General features: G+C 46.1%; 2 protein-coding genes across 3 annotated transcripts in view; one reads left to right on the forward strand and one right to left on the reverse strand.

Annotated features, from left to right (window-relative positions):
* The first annotated feature begins 3,330 nt into the window (after nt 1-3,330).
* On the forward strand, nt 3,331-15,593 carry GP6 (glycoprotein VI platelet). Its single transcript, XM_055551241.1, has 8 exons — nt 3,331-3,364; nt 6,009-6,044; nt 6,162-6,419; nt 7,693-7,977; nt 9,506-9,559; nt 10,879-10,938; nt 13,799-13,849; nt 15,355-15,593. Exons 1-8 carry the CDS (start codon nt 3,331-3,333, stop codon nt 15,591-15,593), a joined length of 1,017 nt encoding a protein of 338 aa, XP_055407216.1.
* A 2,630-nt stretch (nt 15,594-18,223) lies between these two features.
* The window catches only part of LOC129632424 (NACHT, LRR and PYD domains-containing protein 2-like), a 241,784-nt gene continuing 240,613 nt past the window's right edge, over nt 18,224-19,394 (reverse strand). For both annotated transcript variants that reach the window (XM_055554051.1, XM_055554049.1), the window contains one exon: nt 18,224-18,584. In XM_055554051.1, coding sequence (XP_055410026.1) covers nt 18,446-18,584 — 139 coding nt within the window. In that variant the 3' untranslated portion in view covers nt 18,224-18,445. The remainder of the gene's footprint in view (nt 18,585-19,394) is intronic.

Genomic DNA, 19,394 nt, shown 5'->3' on the forward strand with positions numbered 1-19,394 from the left:
TGGGTTGGGGCTGCATCATCCCTGTCTCTGCCCGCCCTCCCCTCATCTCCTCTTCCTCTGTCCTCTGTCTTCTCTTCTGAGGACACTTGTTGGAGCTAGGCTCCGCCCAGATAATCTAGGACAGTCTCATCTCAAGACCCGTACTTACATCTGCAAAAACCTTTTTCCAGGGACTCCCCTGGTGTCCAGTGGTTACGACTTCACCCTCCAATGCAGATGGTGGGGGTTCAATCTCTGGTTAGGGAGCTAAAACCCCACATGCCTTGGGGCCAAAAAACCAGAACACAAAAAACAGAAGCAATATTGCAACAAATTCAATAAAGACTTAAAAAATGCTCCACATCAAAAAAAATCTTAAAAAAACCCCCTTTTCCAAATTAGCTCCATTCACAGGTACTGGGGGGAGGACCAGACATATCTTTTCAGGGAAGCACCTCTGTTCAACCTGCCACAGTGACCTGATTTGGGGTGACGTCAGTAATTGTCGGACCTGAGTCTTGCAGGAGGAATCCTCAGGATGTTACTGAACCCAAAGCCTGCCACACCCCTGGGCTTGTACTTCTGTGAAATGGAATTCCTTCTCGCTTTTTCCTGGGGTGAAGGTCAGCTCAGCTTAAACACTTTTTAAAAAATTAGAATATAATTGCTTTACAATGTGGTGTTAGTTTCTGCTGTACAACAACGTGAATCATATATACATATATCCCCTCCCTCCTGAACCTCCCTCCACCCCCATCCCACCCTCTGGGTCATCACAGAGCACTGAGCTGAGCTCCCTGTCTACACAGCAGCCTCCCACTAGCCATCTATTTCACACATGGTCGTGTGCACACGTCAGTTCAGCTTAACCCCTTCATGTCCCGTGATCGGCAGCCCAAACCATCCCGACACAGTTCTCAAGCCCCAAAGGGCAGCATGAAGGATGTGACCCTGGCCTGGTTTCTCATGGTGAAGAGCCCATCCGAGCACCACCTTTCATGGTGGACCCTGGGTCTGTGCATGACTTTGCCGCTGTCTCCTCTCTGGGCTGCTTCTGCGGGTTTGGGTTTTGTTTTGACTGTCTTGTTGTAGATCGGTTTGATCGTCTTCCGTCCATCTGAAGGTTGTAGCTGGGTTTGTGAACCACCTCAAAGCCTTCAGAGAAGCAGTCAAGGGTGAAGCTGATGTGTGACTCCACACTTGTGGTCTTCGGGGTTTCTCAGTTTCAGAAAGGAAGCGGATGTTGGTTGTGAAGGTTTGTGGTTAGCATCAGCCGTGAGCCACAGGTTCCTTGCATGTACGTAATAGACAAATCTTTGTGCGGTCAGAGGTTCTCACGGACATTTGGACCTATAACCCTCCCCCAGAAAGAGAGTGGGCTGTGGAATCAGACTCTGAATTCCAACCCCTCTTCTTGCTAACACACCCCAAGTTTTTTTTTTGAAGCAGATAGTGGGGAGTTTGTGATTTTAAAAATCTGTTCTTTTCGGTTGACTTGCTTGCAAACAACCCTGGTGAAGCTGATTCCTCTTAATTTAAGCAGCAAGGATCTTTGCTTAAGGATTTTGTAAAGAACAGTGTGGTCGGCACAAAAGTGGGTGCCCCCGAAGGTGGTCACATCCTAATCCACAGAACCTTCTACTTTACAGAGCAAGGGGGGAGCAAGGTGGATGATGGGTTCAAGTTCCTAACAGCCAATGTCAAAGGAGGAGGATGGTCCTGGATTGTCTGGATGGGCCAAGTGATATCAAGAGTCCCGGAGAGGACTATTGAGAATCCCTTAGACTGCAAGGAGACCAAACCAGTCAATCCTCAAGGAAATAAATTCTGAGTATTCATTGGAAGGACTGATGCTGAAGCTGAAGCTCCGATACTTTGGCCACCTGATGGGAACAGCCAACTCATTGGAAAAGACCTTGATGCTGGGAAAGATTTAGGGCAGGAAAAGAAGGGGGCAACAGAGGATGAGATGGTTGTATGGTATCACCGACTCAATGGACATGAGTCTCAGCAAGCTCTGGGAGATAGGGAAGGACAGGGAAGTCTGGTGTGCTGCAGTCCATGGGGTCACAAAGAGTCAGATACGACTGAGCGACTGAACAACAACAACTTCTGCACTGGCAGGCAGATTCTTTCCCACTGAGCCAGCAGAGAAGCCCTACTGATGTATTTTTCCCCTTTCTTTTTAAAATGTTAATTTATTTGGTTGTGTCAGGTCTTGGTTGCAGCCCGTGGGGTCTAGTTTCCTGACCAGGGATGGAACCCAGGGGTCCCCTGCATTGGGAGCTCAGAGTCTTAGCCACTGGACCACCAGGGAAGTCCCCAGTATATTTTCTGACTCTATGGATTTCACTGACCCATTGGGATTTTGATTTGCGACCCTTGCTCAACATTCAGAAAATGAAGATCATGGTGTCTGGTCCCATCACTTCATGGGAAATAGATGGGGAAACAGTGGAAACAGTGTCGGACTTTATTTTTTTGGGCTCCAAAATCATAGCAGATGGTGACTGCGGCCATGAAATTAAAAGATGCTTACTCCTTGGAAGGAAAGTTATGACCAACCTGGATAGCATATTCAAAAGCAGAGATGTTACTTTGCCAACAAAGGTCCGTCCTGTCAAGCCTATGGTTTTTCCTGTGGTCATGTATGGATGTGAGAGTTGGACTGTGAAGAAGGCTGAGCGCCGAAGAATTGATGCTTTTGAACTGTGGTGTTGGAGAAGACTCTTGAGAGTCCCTTGGACTGCAAGGAGATCCAACCAGTCCATTCTGAAGGAGATCAGCCCTGGGATTTCTTTGGAAGGAATGATGCTAAAGCTGAAACTCCAGTACTTTGGCCACCTGATGCGAAGAGTTGACTCATTGGAAAAGACTCTGATGCTGGGAGGGATTGGGGGCAGGAGGAGAAGGGGACGACAGAGGATGAGATGGCTGGATGGCATTACTGACTTGATGGACGTGAGTCTGAGTGAACTCCGGGAGTTAGTGATGGACAGGGAGGCCTGGCGTGCTGCGATTCATGGGGTCTCGAAGAGTCGGACACAACTGAGCGACTGAACTGAACTTAATGAATGTAGGGGGCTATTGGAAGTAGCAGAACACAGATGATGCCTCACGAGGCAGACTCGCTGGGACCCTGGGCTGGCGACCGGAGATAAGCCAGGCTCCTTGGAGCTTGTGTGCAAGTCACGCTATGGCTCTGGCTTGATGAGTGCCAACTAGGGAAAGCCGGGCTGACGGGGGAGGAGGAGAGGGCCCTTCACCCCCGCCGTTGCATACTGTGTCTGGCTCCAGCCCCCACCCAAGGCTTCCCTCCTGGGTTGCAGAGCTCAGGACAGGCGAGGAACCATGTCCCCAGTCCTGTCTGCCCTCTTCTGTCTTGGTGAGTCATTCTGGAAAATGCTGAGGGACAGGCAGTGGGCTAGGAGACAGACTGGTTTTTTTTTTTTTTTTAAATTGCACCAGGGCAAGAGGTAACTTTCAGGGCAAGAGGCAACCTACAAGCATCACCTCACTTATTTGCTGGGTGGGAAAACCGGGACCCAGGGCGATGCTGCTTGTATGAATTATTCTAGTTTATTCATGGCTGGGTGGATAAAATGAATACATGTCTCAGATACATATAATATATATATATATTCTTTTTCAGGTTCTTTTCCCTTATAGGTTATTACAAAATATTGAGTAGCGTTCCCTGTATTCTGTAGTAGGTCCTTGTTGTATTATAATTTTTAATTTTGTTTGATGTGGATTTGATATCAGTGCTAGATTATAGATTTAGCTTGTCAATATCCCTTAAGGTTCTGGTGCCAACAATTTTGCTGTTTGTGACAATGTGATAGGACTTTGAGGGTATTATGCTAGGCAATATAAGCCAGATAAACAAATATTGCAGGATTCTACTTATACACGGAGTCTCAAAAAGTCAAACCCACAAAAGCAGAGAGTAGCTTGGTGATTGCCCAGGTTGGGGACAGGCGGTTGAGGGTGGAGGTGCGGGTAATGGGGAGGTAGATGATATGGGTCAAAAGGTACAAACTTCCACTTGTAAGATGAAATCAGTTCAAGGGTTTAAGTCATAACATGGTGGCAATAGTTAACCATTCTATAGCACATACCTGAAATTTGCCAAAAGAGTAGATTTAGATTTCTCACCAGAAACATACCACAAAATATATTTAATTATGTGAGGTGACGGATGTGTTAACTAGCTTGATTGCGGTAATTATTTTACAGGTCATCACCTTGGATATGTAAGATTTCTATTTGTCAGTCCATCTCAATAACGCTGGAGTAAGAGTCTCCTGTAATAGGACTGGTGGGGAGGCTCAGATGCATTTTTTTTAAGTCTCCTTCTTATCAAGCTCTATTCTGGGCACGTCTGCGCATGATTTCCTTGTTTCTTCAAAGGAATTTTATCACAAAAAAGGACAGAGGCTCCCGGGGCTAAGCAGGAAGGGAGAGCGGTTGTGTTATCGGGGATAAGAGTGCATACTGTGAAGACAAGCTGCCCCTCAGTCACTCATGCCTTTATCCACCCTTGAAAGAACTCACGGAGCTCCTGCACATGCATTATTCTGTGCTTTTATTTTATTTTTGGCTGTGCTGGGTCTTTGCTGCTGTATGTGGGCTTTCTCTAGTTGTGGTGATGGGGGCTCCTCTCTGGTTGCGGTGCCCAGGCTTCTCATTGTGGTGGCTTCTCTTGTTGCGGAGCACAGGCTCTGGGGCCCGCAGGCTTCAGCAGTCGCAGCACCTGGGCTCAGCAGTTGCAGTTCCCCGGCTCTAGAGCACCGGCTCAGTACCGGCTCAGTAGTTATGGCACACGGGCTCAGTTGCTGCCAGGCACGTGGGGTCTTCCCGCATCAGGGATCGAACCCGTGTCTCCTGCACTGGCAGGCAGATTCTTTACCACTGAGCCACCAGGGAAGCCCTACTCTGTGTTTCTAAAAAGACACTCATTTAATCCCCATCATGGCCTGATGAAGCAGGGCCTCCTGTTATTCCCATCTCACAGATGAGAACACAGGCCCAGAGGGATTAAGTAACTTGTTTAAGGTCACGCAGTGACAGGCTCAAATACAAACTAAGGAACGTTAGCACCACATCCACATGATTTACTGCGAAAATGTGCTGCCTGTGTTTAAATCTACCTCCTGCCAGTTGCAGGGCTATGGACCTCATGGGATATACTGTGCAAAAAAAAAAAAAAAAAAAATTTGTTGTTTATCTGAAATTCAAATTTAACTGGGAGCCCTGTGTTTATTTTTTAATTTTTATTAACTGGCCATGCCACAGGGCTTGTGGCATCTTAGTTCCCTGAGCAGGGATTGAACCTGGGCCCCTGCATTGGAAGGGCAGAGTCCGGGTCACTGGACCACCAGAGACATCCCAGGCTGGCTTCTTTCACTTCAATCATGTGCTTGTGTATCTTTGAAAAAAAAATGACACACACACACAATCATGACAAAAGAAAGGGAATACTTAAAACTAACACAAGGTTATTAATCAACTATCAGTTCAGTTCGGTTCAGTCGTTCAGGCGAGTCTGACTCTTTTTTTTTTTTTTTTTTTTTTACCCACCCGCGACTCCCGTCCGAGTCTGACTCTTTAGGACTCCATGGACTGCAGCACGTCAGGCCTCCCTGTCCATCATTAACTCCCGGGGTTTACGCAAACTCATGTCCATGGAGTCGGTGATGCGATCCAACCATCTCATCCTCTGTCGTCCCCTTCTCCTCCTGCTTTCAATCTTTCCTGGCATCAGGGTCTTTTCAAATGAGTCAGCTCTTCACATCAGGTGGCCAAAATATTGGAGCTTCAGCTTCAGAATCAGTTCTTCCAATGAATATTCAGGACTGATTTCCTTTAGGATAGACTGGTTGGATCTCCTTGCTGTCCAAGGGACTCTCAACTATATCCTCAATTAAAAAAAGCAAAACATGCAAGTTTGTCAGCTCAGTGTGCAGCATGTAGGAGGTGTGGGTACACATGAGGTCCTCGTGACTGGTCACTTGCTCTTTCCCCAGGGCTGTGTCTGGGCCGGGTGATACGCGCTCCGGAAGGTGAGTCCAGATCCGTCTTCTGGGTTCAGCCAGTGAGAAGGCAGGAGCTGGGGGAGGGACCGGGACAGGAGGTCTCTGTCGGAAGCTGAGCTCCTCTAGGATTTGCTTCGCTTCCAGGTCCCCTGTCCGAGCCCTCCCTCCAGGCCCTGCCCAGCTCCCTCGTGCCCCTGGGGAGGCCGGTGACCATTCGCTGCCAGGGGCCTCCGGATGCAGAACTGTACCGCCTGGAGAAGCTGAAATCCGGGAGGTATTTTGACCAGGCGGAGATCTTCATTTCGGCAATGGAAAGAGACCAAGCCGGCCGCTACCGCTGCTCCTATCAGATAGGGATGCGCTGGTCCCCTCCCAGCAGCCAGCTGGAGCTGGTTGCTACTGGTAACGGGGGGTGGGCAGGGCTGGACGTGGAGCCTCAGGGCCGCATGGTCCTCTGTTCTGGGCGCCAAGAGGGTGAGAGTGGGGGGTGATGAAGACCCTAAACCCAAAGTCCCAGGGCGAGGGCAGGGGGTGGGGATGTTGGGATTAGGGTGGGGCAAGCAAGATGTTGGCCTTGAATGCCACATTTAGGGAAAGTGCCCAAAACTCAGTAACCCACATAAATAATATGTTAATACAATATTTAAAAAAAACACCCCAAATCAATGCATAAAATCCAGGATGTTCACAATAGCACAATTTTAAATAAAGACAGATTCCTAGATTGTCATTCCAAGTCCCATCCAAGCCTGACACGAGAGCAAAAAATGTGCACCCCTCTAGCCACGTTTATCCCTTAAAAAATATTTATTTTGTGGCCACAGCCTTGGGGCATGTGGGATCTTAGTTTTCCATCCAGGGGTCCAACCACCTGGTCCCTTCAATGGAAAGGTGGAGTCTTAACCACTTTCTCTCTCTCTTTCTCTTTTATCCTCCCCCCCCCCGCCCAGTTTTAATATTTTTTAATTGAAGTATAGTTGATTTACAATGCTGTTAATTTCTGCTGTACTGCAAAGTGCTCCAGTTATACATATATTTTTTTGAAAACCATTTTCCCACTATGGTTTATCCTAGGGTGTTGAATATAGTTCTCTGTGCTGTACAGTAGTAGAACCTTGTTATTTATCCCTCCTATATATAAATGCTTATATCTGCTAACCCCAACCTCCCACTCCATGCCTCTCCCAACCCTCTTTCCCTTGGCAACCACCAGTCTGTGCTCTGTGTCCATGAGTCTGTTTCTGTTTCATTTGTGTCGTATTTTAGATCCCACATGTACTTGATATCATGTGCTACTTGTCTTTCTCTGTCTGACTTACTTCCCTTAGTGTGATTGTCTCTAGTTGCACATGGCATGTTGTTGCAAATGGTGTTATTTCATTCTTCTTTGTGGCTATGTGGTGTTCCATTGTCTATACGGACCGCATCTTCTTTATCCATTCCTCTGCCAGTGCATATTGAGGCTGTCTCCTTGTCTTAGCTATAGTGAATATTGCTGGTGTGAACATAAGCGTGCATGTATCTTTTTGAGTTCGAGTTTTGTCTGGATATGTGTCCAGGAGAGGGGTTGCTGGATCATATGGTGGGTAATTCTATTTTTAGTTTTCTGAGGAACCTCCATACTGTTTTCCACAGTGGCCACCATCTTTAATACTAAAGTTCTCTCCTTTCCCAGGAACTTCCCCTAAGCCCTCGCTCTCAGCCCAGCCCAGCACGGCGGTGCCCGCAGGAGTGACCGTGACTCTACGCTGTCAGAGCCAATATGGTTTTGACCAATTTGCTCTCTACAAGGAGGGGGACACCAGGCCCTTCAAGACACCGGAGAGGTGGTACCGGGCAGACTTCCCTATTGTCACGGTGACTGCAGACCACAGCGGAATCTACCGATGCTATAGCTTTTCCAGCGCATATCCATACCTGTGGTCAGCCCCCAGCGACCCCCTGGAGCTTGTGGTCACAGGTCAGGGGTACAGACAAAATCTTTTCTCCAGCCTTGGCAGTCCCTGATGGAAGTTTCCAGGGGAGGGAGCATGGGAAGTCAGAGGCATTGGAGGGTGTTTGAGTGTCTGGGTGCTGTGTAACAAGTGACCACAAGTTTGCTGGCTTAAATTTCACAAATGTATTACCTTACAGTTCTGGAAGTCAGAAGTCTGAAATGGGTCCTGCAGGGATAAAACCAAGGTGTCAGCCAGCCTTCCTTCTGGAAGCTCAAGGGGAGGATTCATTTCTGGTGCCTTTTCCAGCTTTTAGAATCACCTGTATCTCTTGGCTCCCATGGTCCCTTCCTTCATCATCAAAGCCAGTTTCATAGTATTTTCTAATCTTTCTCTTTCTCTCTGACTCTTCCACCTTCCAGGTTCGCTCTTAGGCTTTTAAGGACTCTTGTAATTGGACCCACTCAGATAATCCAGGATGGTCTTCCCAGCCCAAGATTTTCTTTTTTTTAAAAAATGTGTATTGGAGTATAGTTGATTTATAGGGCTTCTCAGCTAGTGTGGTGCTAGTGGTAAAGAACCTGCCTGCTAATGCAGGAGATATAAGAGACTCACGTTCGATCCCTGGGTTGGGAAGATCCCCTGGAGGAGGCCATGGCAACCCACACCAGTATTCGTGCTTGGAGAATCCCTGTGGACACATAAGCCTGGTGGGCTACAGTCCAGGTTGCAAAGAGTTGGACACAACTGAAGTGACTTAGCACACACACACATGGTTGATTTACAATATGGTGTTAACTTTAGGTGTACAGCAAAGTGAATGAGTTATATGTGTATATATATATGCATACATATATTCACTTTACATTAATTAATCAGTTATTTTTATGTAAAAAATTTAATTTATGTATTTTTTCTTTTTTTTTTGGCTGCACCTTGCGGCATGCGGGATCTTGGTTCCCTGACCAGGGACTGAGCTTGCACCCCCTGCAGTGGAAGCCTGGAGAAAGTGAAAGCCAGGAAAAAGAAAATTTAATACTGTTTTAATTTGAATGCTATGAATAATGCCTGGGTATTATTGCCTGGGAATAATGCTGGGAATAATGTCTGGGTGATTGGTCTGGGTAAACAAGCAGATAGCAAGGGTCATGGGAGAGGGAAGGGGCTGTTTTGTTCCCTTGGCAGTCCCCATTTGTCCCCGCATAGGATGCCTGTCTTTCTCTGCACATAGTCCATGGTTTTTGCCTCCTCATCTGGTTCCCAGGAGACAAAAGCCACTTTTGTTCCCAGGATCTGTAGGATGGCAGGTCACAGGGATCCAGAAGAAGGGACAGGACTGCAGTTTGGAAAGTAGAGAAGGCAGCTACAGGGATCGCCATTCATTAGCTCCAGAATGTGCTAGGTGTGACTTTCAAACGCTGTTTAGGACTCACCACAGTCCAGTGATGGAAGCATCCACATTTTTATTTTCCAGGTGAGGAAACTGGGTTTGCTCAGGAACCACACATAACAGTGCACAGATCGCTCTCTCTCTTTTTTTTCCTGATTTCTCAGGGACCTCTGTGACCCCCAGCTGGCTGCCCACAGAGCCGCCTTCCACTGTAACAGGTAGGTTTTGGAGCATTCACCCTGTGTCTGTGGTATAAAGGGACAGGAACCCCATTATCCTTCTCCTCTTTGTCTAGATTTCTCGATTTACTTGAATACTGGAGTGGGTTGCCATTTCCCCCTCAGGGGATCTTCTTACATAACTACAGTACAACAGAAAAACCAGAAGTCTGACATTGGCACACTATATATGTATAGTTCTATGTCGATTTATCACACAGATTCATATAACTACCATTGCATTCAAAATACTGTTCCCAGGGAAGAAAACAAAAAATGCTATTCCATCCTCACAAAGATATTTCTCAGGGTCCCCCCTTTATAGACACCCCTCCCCTCCCATGATCCCTAACCCCTGGCTAATTTGTTCTTCCTAGATTTAATTTTGTCATTTTGAGAATGTTACATATAAATGGAATCATACAACATGGGACTTTTTGAGATTGTCTCCCCCCACCCCACATCATAATACTCGATGGACATGAGTTTGAGCAAGCTCCGAGAGTTGGTGATGGACAGGGAAGTCTGGTGTGCTGTAGTCTATGGCGTTGCAAAGAGTTGGACATAACTGAGCTACTGAACTGAACTGATCATAATACCCTTGAGATTTTTCCAAGTTGTTGCATGAATCAATAGTGCTTCCTTTTTCAAAGAAAATTAAAAAAAAATTATTTGTCCTTGGCTGTGCTGGGTCTTCATTGCTGAATGGGCTTTTTTTTCTAGATGTGGAGAGCGGTGGCTACCCTCTAGTTGCAATACATGGGTTTCTTATTGTGGTGGCTTCTCTTGTTTCAGAGCATGGGCTCTAGAGCATGTGGGCTTCAGTAGTTGCAGCTCATAGGCTCTAGAGCACAGGCTCAATAGTTGTAGCATAGGGGCTTAACTGCTCCACAGTATGTGGGATCTTTCTGGACCAGGGATCGAACCCATGTCTCCTGCATTGCAGGCAGATTCTTTACCGCAGAGCCAACAGGGAAGCCCTCACCCTCAGTATATACAGTCAAGAATATTTAAAAAAGTGTATTCACACAGAAGCTTGTATGTGAATGTTCATATAGTAGCAGAATTCACAATAGCCCCAACGTGGAAGTAACCCAATGTCCATCAGCGGATGAATGGAGCCATTTCTCAGGAAGCCACTCAGAAGTAGAAGACGGGTTTATTTTGGGCTTTCTGAGTTTGTTTTTTCTCTGTGTCTGTGCAGTGTGTGGTAGATAAATGAGTTCCAGGAAGATCGGATAGCTCAGAAGGGGTAAGGGGAGTAGGGACTCACTGAACAGACACGACATTACCCACTTTCTTATAACCTTCTTGCTTAGAATTCACAGAAGCCTCCAGGAAACTGAACCACTCGACTGCAAGCGAAGCCTCCACAACTGGTGAGTAACCAGGCACTCAGAGCTCGCTCTTCCATCATCTAAGACTGTCAGCTTTCAGTCTGCTTCTCAAAACCACCTGACTCTTCCCAGGAAAGTCCTTGATTTGAGGGCGAGGGTGGGGTGGAGATGGGCTCTGAGCATGGGGGCAGAGGAGCATTCTGGGAAACGTGGCTGCCTCCAAGATGGAGGCACCGAGGCTACCATGGGGACACCATTACTTATCCCTACACTGTGCTCTTCTTCTTCTTTTCTAAATTTACTTTTAATTGAGGGACAACTGCTTTACAATGACGTGTTGGTTTCTGCTGTACAGCAACGTGAGTCAGCTATACACATGTCCCCTCCCTCTTGAGCCTCCCCCCCTTCCCCAGCACTGCGCTGTTTTTCTTTTTCTTTTGGACTTTCTCTCACTTAGTGTGTTGCCACAAGAACTCTTCTACGTGGGTAGTAAGTTCTGTGCTGGGGTCCAGCCCCGGTGGATCCAGGGAATTCAAAGGGGAGACAGCTTCGGCGATCAGGATACCATAGAATTAAAGATATAAAGAGTGGTTAAATAAGGATAGCTCAGTGAGAAAATTCAGTGGAGAAAAAAGGCTGAATAACTTGGTTTACGTGGCAAGCTAATAAAATTCCAAGACAAGGAATTTGCGTCATCTACGTAGGCCGCAGGGGTCCTCCCATTCTCCCGAAGGAGAGGAGACACTAAGGCCTCCCTGGTCAGATCTTAGAAGCCCAGGCAAAATTAGTAGGCTTGATGAGCCTCCATGTTCCAGATGGGAATTCAGCCAGAAGGTGAGAGAAAGAACGACATGGGGAGACCAAGCTTCGGTGAACAAGGCCCACACTTTATTTTCCAAAGTAGTTTTTATACCTTAAGTTGTGCATAGGGATAATGGGGGAAGGGGTAGAGTCAGCAGTAAGCCAGGCTTTCTTCCTGCAAACTTATCATATGCAAAAGTTTAGGTGATTTACATCATCTTCTGGCCAGGAGGCCTGTTAACATTTTATGACCCTTTCTTCAGAAAACTTATTTTCTCTAAAGGTGATTATTCTAAAGTCAGGTGCCACCCTCCGAAAGCATTAGATAAAGTTGCATTCCTATAGGGCAAAGTTGTGGTGGGCTATAACAAGAAAAGAATTAACTCAAGGGTCCAAGGTTACAAACATTAAAGTTACTACTTACATTCCTATACACCAATTATATTAATCAATACACTCCCAGGGACACAGTAGGTAAGGGATATGGAAACTTAGCAGCAAATATTGGCGCAAGAAGTGAAAAACCCTTCACCAATACAATTTCTAATCAATCTTTTAACTGTTCAAAGGAATCTGTATTTAGACAGTTTAGAACATCTCATGCCTCTCACGGTTGGGAGGCTATGAACAATCACATGTGGCCGGAAGAACATGTTCAGGCAGGCTAGAGGACTTCCAAAGGAGTTTGTAGGTTGAAACATTCTTGTCACACCCAGGAACTTTATTAACTGGAGCTGTAAGTTAACTCTTTTTCAGAGAGAGGTGGTGGGGGACAGCCCCCCATAAAGTCAGGGGTGTAGGTGAGAGCACAAAGCAGTAAAGTAGGCAGACTCTGGTTTTGGGGGTAGATGCTCGAGAATTTCCAGGGGGACTCCTGAGGCTCAATCCCGCCTTTGCGTATGCCGAGCCTCCTTCCTCACGACCTCTGCCATGGGCAGAGTTCCTCACGCTGGCTCCCAGCAGTTTTGAATGTTTCTTTCTTTCTTTCTTTTTTTTTAAATTTGTTGGATGTGCTTCATGGGATAAAACAGGGATCAAACTCATGCCCTCTGCATTGGAAGTGCAGAGTCTTAATCACTGGACCCTCAGGGAAATCCCTTTGGTGTGCTCTTCCAACTTGGCTCTGATCCATGTGTGTAGCCTTGTTCCCCTTGCTTCCAGGCACGATCCTGTGCTTCAGCCCCACGTAGATCATAGTTCCCTGGACACAGCACATCCTCCAGTCCAGTGCAGTTATGTTTCCCTCACACTGTTGTGCTCTTTGCCTTTGGATTCCCTAGGAAGAGTCTCCTTTTCCTTCAAGGCAGAAAACCATGGCAGATTCCCTGAGGATTCCTTAGCTATCTTCATGGGGGCCACACACTTTAGGTTCCTGATTCCAGCAGGTACTTTCCAAGACTCTGAGGAGATTCTTCCCCATCCTATGTTCAAAACCCTTCTTGGTCCCCAGTCACTCTCAGGAGGATTAGGAAAACTGACCCATAGCTATTAAGTCATTTGTCAGATGGTAAAGAATCTACTTGTAATGCAGGAGACCTGAGTTCAGTCCCTGGGTCAGGAAGATCCCCTGGAGAAGGCAATGGCAACCCACTCCAGTATTCTTGCCTGGAGAATTCCATGGACAGAGGAGCTACAGTCCATGGGGTCACAAAGAGTCAGACATGGCTGAGTGACTAACATTATCACTCTATCCACATCTAATAAGTGATGAGTCTGAGGTTCAAATCCAAACACTCTGACTCTGCAGTTCGTGTTGTTTACTCACTCAGTCATGTATGACTCTCTGCAACCCCATGGACTGTAGCTTACGAGGCTCCACTGTCCATGGGATTTCTCAGCCAAGAATACTGGTATGGGTTGGCCTTTCCCCCTCCAGGGGATCTTTCCAACCCAGGAATTGAACTCGTGTCTCCTGCATTGGCAGGCGTTTTTTTTTTTTTTTTTTTTTTTACCACCTAGCCATCAGAGAAGCCCTTTGTAGTTCACACTCTTCTTATAAACCTGGAATTCTGCCTCTCAATGCAGCTGCTCAGGATTGGGGTAGAAACAGGGGTAGAAGAGATTGTTCCACCTCTTTACACTTATCGTTTTTAATTCCCAGAAGCTTCTAGGAATATCACTGTCCTTCCAAAGGAGTCAGACCCTCCAACTGGTGAGTAAGTGTTCTTCTCTGGACCAACTTCCTGCCCCCTCTAGCCCATGTCTTTACCCCAAACTGGCTGCTTTCCCTGCAAAGAAGCTGAAGCTCTCTGGTCTTGGGTTCTGGTGTGTCAGCTAAGAAGGGGAGGGGTAGTGTTAGCATATGGAGCTCAGAATTGGGCAAACACCAGTGTGAAGGTGGAGATTATCTAAAAGGTCAGAAGAAGGGAAATTTCATCTCTGTCCCACCCCTTATGACAGTCTCCTCTTCCACAATCAGCCAAACAACCAGGTAGCGTCTGTGTATGGGGAGAAGTATCAGAGGCCTGTGAGGGGGTGAGTGGAATATGTGTTACTCAACGAATGGGGCTTATCTAGTCCTGATTCTTGGTAAGGATGGGAGGAATCCTCGAGGAAGAAGGTTGGTATCCTAGCTTGTTATTCTTCAGTTGTGTTTGACTCTTTGCAGCACCATGGACTGCAGTATGCCAGGCTTCACTGTCCTTCACCATCTCCTGGAGTTTGCTCAAACTCATATCCATGGAGTTGGTGATGCCATCCATCCATCTTGTCCTCTGTTGTTCCCTTCTTCTCCTGCCTTCAATCTTTCCCAGCATCAGGGTCTTTTCTAATGAGTCAGTTCTTTGAATCAGGTGGCCAAAGTATTGGAGTTTCAGTTTCAGCATCAGTCCTCCCAATGAATATTCATGGTTGATATCCTTTAGGGTTGACTGGTTTGATCTCCTTGCAGTCCAAGGACTCTCAAGAGTCTTCTCCAACACCACAGTTGAAAAGCATCAGTTCTTCAGCACTCAGCTTTCTTTATGGTCTAACTCTCACATCCATACGTGACTACTGGAAAAACCATAGATTTGACCAGACAGACCTTGGTTCGCAAAGCAATGTCTCTGCTTGTTAATATGCTGTCTAGGTTTGTCATAGCTTTTCTGGCTAGTGGAGAGTAATAGGTTTTCAGATGAAGGATTTGGCTGTGACAAACCCAATATGTGGCTTGGAGTGGGTCCTGGAGAGGAGCTTTTTTTTTTTTTTTTTTGCTTGTTTACTATTTATTTATAATTTTTATTTTTGACTGGGCTGGGTCTTAGTTGCAGCTTGAGGCATCTTTGATGTGACATGTGGTTTTCTCTCTAGTTGTGGTTCTTGGGCTCAGTAGTCAAGCTCACAGGCTTGTGGCATGTGGGACCTTAGTCCCCTGACCAGGGATCCAGCCTGTGTCCCCCTGCATTGGAAGGCAGATTTTAAACCACTGGACCACCAGGGAAGCCTCAAGATTATTATCATTATTTTTTTTGGATATGGGCCACTTTTAAAGTCTTCATTGTATTGCTTCTGTTTTATGTTTTGGTTTTTCGGCTTTGAGGGATCTTAGCTCCCCAACCAGGGATTGAACCTGCATCCCTGGCATTGGAAGGTCAAGTCTTAATCCCTGGACCACAAGGGAAGTCCCCTTGGAGCTGGGCTTTTATAATCTGCTCCTGTCTCTTCATGTTCCTCCAGGTCTTGCCCTCCAGCACTATGCCAAGGGCAATCTGGCCCGGATATGCCTTGGGGCTGTGATTCTAATTCTCCTGGTGGGGCTTCTGGCAGAAGACTGGCACAGCCGAAGGAAACCTCGGATGATGCACCGGATCAGAGCTGCACACAGGCCACTCCCACCCCTCCCGCAGACCCAGAAACCACAGGGTCGTCAGGATAGGGGTCGACCAGATGGTCACAATCGAGGCTTCCTTCACTAGAATCTCAGGCTTGGCTGCATCTAAGAGATTGGTCGTGCGAGTTGGGAGGGGATCTAGCGTGAGTAGACTATGAGAGCCACATTCTACTCACTGTTGTCTTGCTCGTTGCCTTTTTTTTTGGGGGGGGGGGAGAGTTGGACTGCGAGGCATGCGGGGATTTTAGTTTTGTAACCAGGGATTGAACCCATGCCCCCTGCATTGGAAGGAAGAGTCTTAACCACTAGACCACCAAGGAAGTCCCTCCAGATGGACTAATTTTTTTTCATTCTATTTATTTTTAATTGGAGGATAATTGCTTTACAATGCTGTGTTGGTCTCTGCCATACATCAACCTGAATCAGCCATAGGTATACACATGTCCCCTCCCTCTTGAACCTCCCTCCCACCTCCCACCCCTCTAGTTGTCACAGAGCACCAGTTTGAGCTCCCTGTGTCATACAGCAAATTCCCACTGGCTGTTTTACACGTGGTAGGGTATGTGTTTCAGGGCTGCTCTCTCAGTTCGTCCCCCCTCTTTTCCCCACTGAGGATTGACTTCTGACATCACCCCCTCTCACAGATGACCCAATCCATCCTCTGCCCAAAGCTCTCCCATGTGTCCCTGTTGCCCACCTGCCTTATGCTTTTTTTTTTTTAATTCTATTGACATACAGTTAATTTACAATGTTGTGTTAGTTTCTGGTATGCAGGAAAATGAATCAGTTCCTGAGGTTTTTTTTTTTTTTTTCCTGGTTATCCCCAAATGTAACCCTCATACTAACACTGTCTTAAGCTACCGTCTGAAAAAAAATCTCTTTTTGTTTCTTGGGTTGTACCTGACTCTTTCAGGCTTTTGGGTATTCTATTCTTTCCCCTTTGAATATAATAATAATTATAACCAACATGTTAATGACTTGCCTTTATATTAGAAAAAAACTCCAAAGTCCTAAGCTTATCCTAAAGGTTTGGATGGACTGGTGGTTGACAGGGGTTAAGGCAAGGAAGAAATAGGGAGTAATTACTTGTTGGTCAGTTGCTAAGTCGTGTCTGACTCTTTTTGACCCCATGGACTGCAGCACACCAGGCTTCCCTGTCCTTCACTGTCTCCTGGAGTTTGCTCAGATTCATGTCCATTGAGTTGATGATGCCATTCAACCATCTCACCCTCTGGCACCCCCGCCTTCTCCTTGTGCCTTTGATCTTTCCTAGCATCAAAGGGTAATTACTTAATTGGTGATTTTTTCTTTTCTAATTTTGCAGTGATGAAAACATTTTGCAACTAGGTAGAGGTGGTGGTTTCATAACAAAGTATACTAAATGGCACTGAGTTGTTCACCTTAAAATGGTAAATTTTATTTTACATGAATTTCACCTTAATAAAAAGGAAAAAAAAAACAAACCCAACCTTACTCCCTGACATCCATCCCTGTCTGTGTGGGGTCACTTGTCCTAGGGAGATAAGTGACATAAGTCAGAAATACTTCCCTTTTCCTGTTGCTAGACTGTGGCACCTAGTTAGGTGCCCTCCTGCTAAACAAAAGCCTTTCTGTTGCTGACACAGTCTTCAAATGAAGTCCAGTCTGGCTCTCCCATGAATATGACTCTGGTACACATCTGGGGTTCCAGTTCCTACCAGAGTGAACCTCACACCCTGACTTTGTCAGGGAACTTCCCCCCAGGAGCTGTGATGAAGATTGGCAAGATCTAGCCCCTCCCTCAACACTGCCAGCCCCCAGGTTGCCTGCCTTCCTGGAGACTCTGAGCTCAGAGTCCTCCCCCAGTGTGCCCTCTGTGCCACTTGGGCTAGAGGAAACATCTAGAAGGAAGTAAGGTTTGGAAGAAAAAAAATAGTGCTTAATAAAAAAGTAATTCTTATAGAAAATAACATTAAAAAGAATATATAGATGTATATATCACCGAGTCACTTTGCCGTACAGCAGAAATTAACACACCAATGTACATCAACTATACTTCAATTTAAAAAAAAGCAAAAAATAAAGGTTCTAATAAAAAAGTAATTCTTGTACTGCTGTTTAAGGAATTTGGGGATTTTGTATGTCACAATGGAATTCTGGGGGCTGTAAGAAGAGCTATGCATACCATGAAGTTCTGTTTTCTGTGGAATCATTAAATCATTAACATGGAATCATTAAAAGTTAATCAGAGCAATGATGTGATCATACATGTGCTTCATGTATGTGTGTGTTAGTTGCTCAGTCCTGTCTGACTCTTTGCGACCCCATGGACCCCACCAGGTTCCTCTGTCCATGGTATTTCTCAGGCAAGAAAACTAGAGTGGGTTGCCATTTCCTCCTCCAGGGGATCTTCCTGACCCAGGTATCGAACTCTGGTTTCCTGCCTTGAAGGCGGATCCTTTACCTTCTGAGCCACCAGGGAAGGCCACTGAAGCACCTAAGAGGGCTGCAAAATATTGTGGGATTAGTAGGAGAAATACTCCAATGAGGAAGACTTGTCAGGTATCTAGCCACACAGATAAGAAATACCAGATCTGGGCAATGACTTCGCAGACAAATCAATGTGATCACCAACATTTCTTTCCCGTTCCCTCACCCCTGGGCTAAGTTCTCCCTGATTAAAGTACCTTTTCTCTAAGTTCAGTTGGAATCCATTCATAAATAAGACTTCACTCATGAATGCTTTCACCTTTATTTTTCTTGATAAACTCAAGATACAGACATTTCATCCACCACAGGGTTAAGTGATGAGTGTATGTTTTATGTAAACCAGAGGCTCAACCATGGCTAAACTAACATCTGGCTAAGCAACTAACATCACTGAGAAGGCTCTTGGGAAGTTCACCATCACCCTGATGATCTAGGAATTTACTGGGGAATGAATGGCTCCAGGGGGATTCAGAAAATGAAGTCATGAGAAGAAGGTCTGTTATCTTTTGGATCTCGATGATCACTCTCAATAGTCAGCTGTGGGTTGCTTTCCTTCATTTCTCTCAGCAGCTTCTGGATTTGAGCATCAGATTCATCTATCTTCAACCTAGGAGGTAGAATGTGGGAGAGAGAACGTTTTCTTATTGCTTTGAGGAACTTCATTCCAAATGCCCAGGTGCCTGGCAAAGCTCATGATTTAGGAATTTACGGAGCAAGGGCCATCTGCATTGGTTATTCTATGCTGCCAAGTAGAGTTCCAGATCGATTTGGTAGGGAAAAAAGATGCCACTGGGTTAACATTGGTGGTGGTGGTGGTGGTAGTGTAGTGACTAAGTTATGTCTGACTCTACAGTCATGGACCATAGCCCACCAGTCTCCTCTGTCCATAGGATTTCCCAGGGGGAGAGTACTGGAGTGGGTTGCCATTTCCTTATCCAGGGCATCTTCCTGACCCAGGATCAAACCCAGGTCTCCCACGTTGGTAGGCAGATTCTTTACCACTGAGCCACCAGGGAAGCCCTGGGTTAACATTGTAATGGTATAAAGGTACTACATAGCTTTGGGTGCTTGAATGATCTTGGGTGATTATCATCTCATGCTTGGCACTAGAGATGGAGTTGATGAATACCTCTGTGATGTCCGTCTAAAACCTACCTACTCCATAACATTGACAACTTCTATTCGGTGAATCCAGGATGAGGCAGACACACTTGAATCAAGTCAGTGGGATTAACTTTTTATGCTCCTTGGCTACGAGCTTCTAGATAACTGCCACCCCGTATGTGACCTGTGATAAGACCAGTCTCATTTCTTGGATTTGCCTTTTAGTAACCATATTCAGTCATGTGTAAGTGGAAATGGGGAGTGGGGAAGCAGAGGGAATAATTAAATTAAAAATAAAAACAGGAGACCAAGG

Source organism: Bubalus kerabau, chromosome 17 (genome assembly GCF_029407905.1).
Source record: "Bubalus kerabau isolate K-KA32 ecotype Philippines breed swamp buffalo chromosome 17, PCC_UOA_SB_1v2, whole genome shotgun sequence".
Lineage (NCBI taxonomy): Eukaryota > Metazoa > Chordata > Mammalia > Artiodactyla > Bovidae > Bubalus > Bubalus kerabau.

Excerpts from the sequence above, each read along its gene's own strand:
- GP6 (XM_055551241.1), top strand. The coding sequence starts at position 3,331 with ATGTCCCCAGTCCTGTCTGCCCTCTTCTGTCTTG. Across the intron at positions 3,365-6,008 it reads GTCTGCCCTCTTCTGTCTTG|GGCTGTGTCTGGGCCGGGTG; the intron begins GTGAGTCATTCT and ends CTCTTTCCCCAG. Across the intron at positions 7,978-9,505 it reads CCTGGAGCTTGTGGTCACAG|GGACCTCTGTGACCCCCAGC; the intron begins GTCAGGGGTACA and ends CTGATTTCTCAG.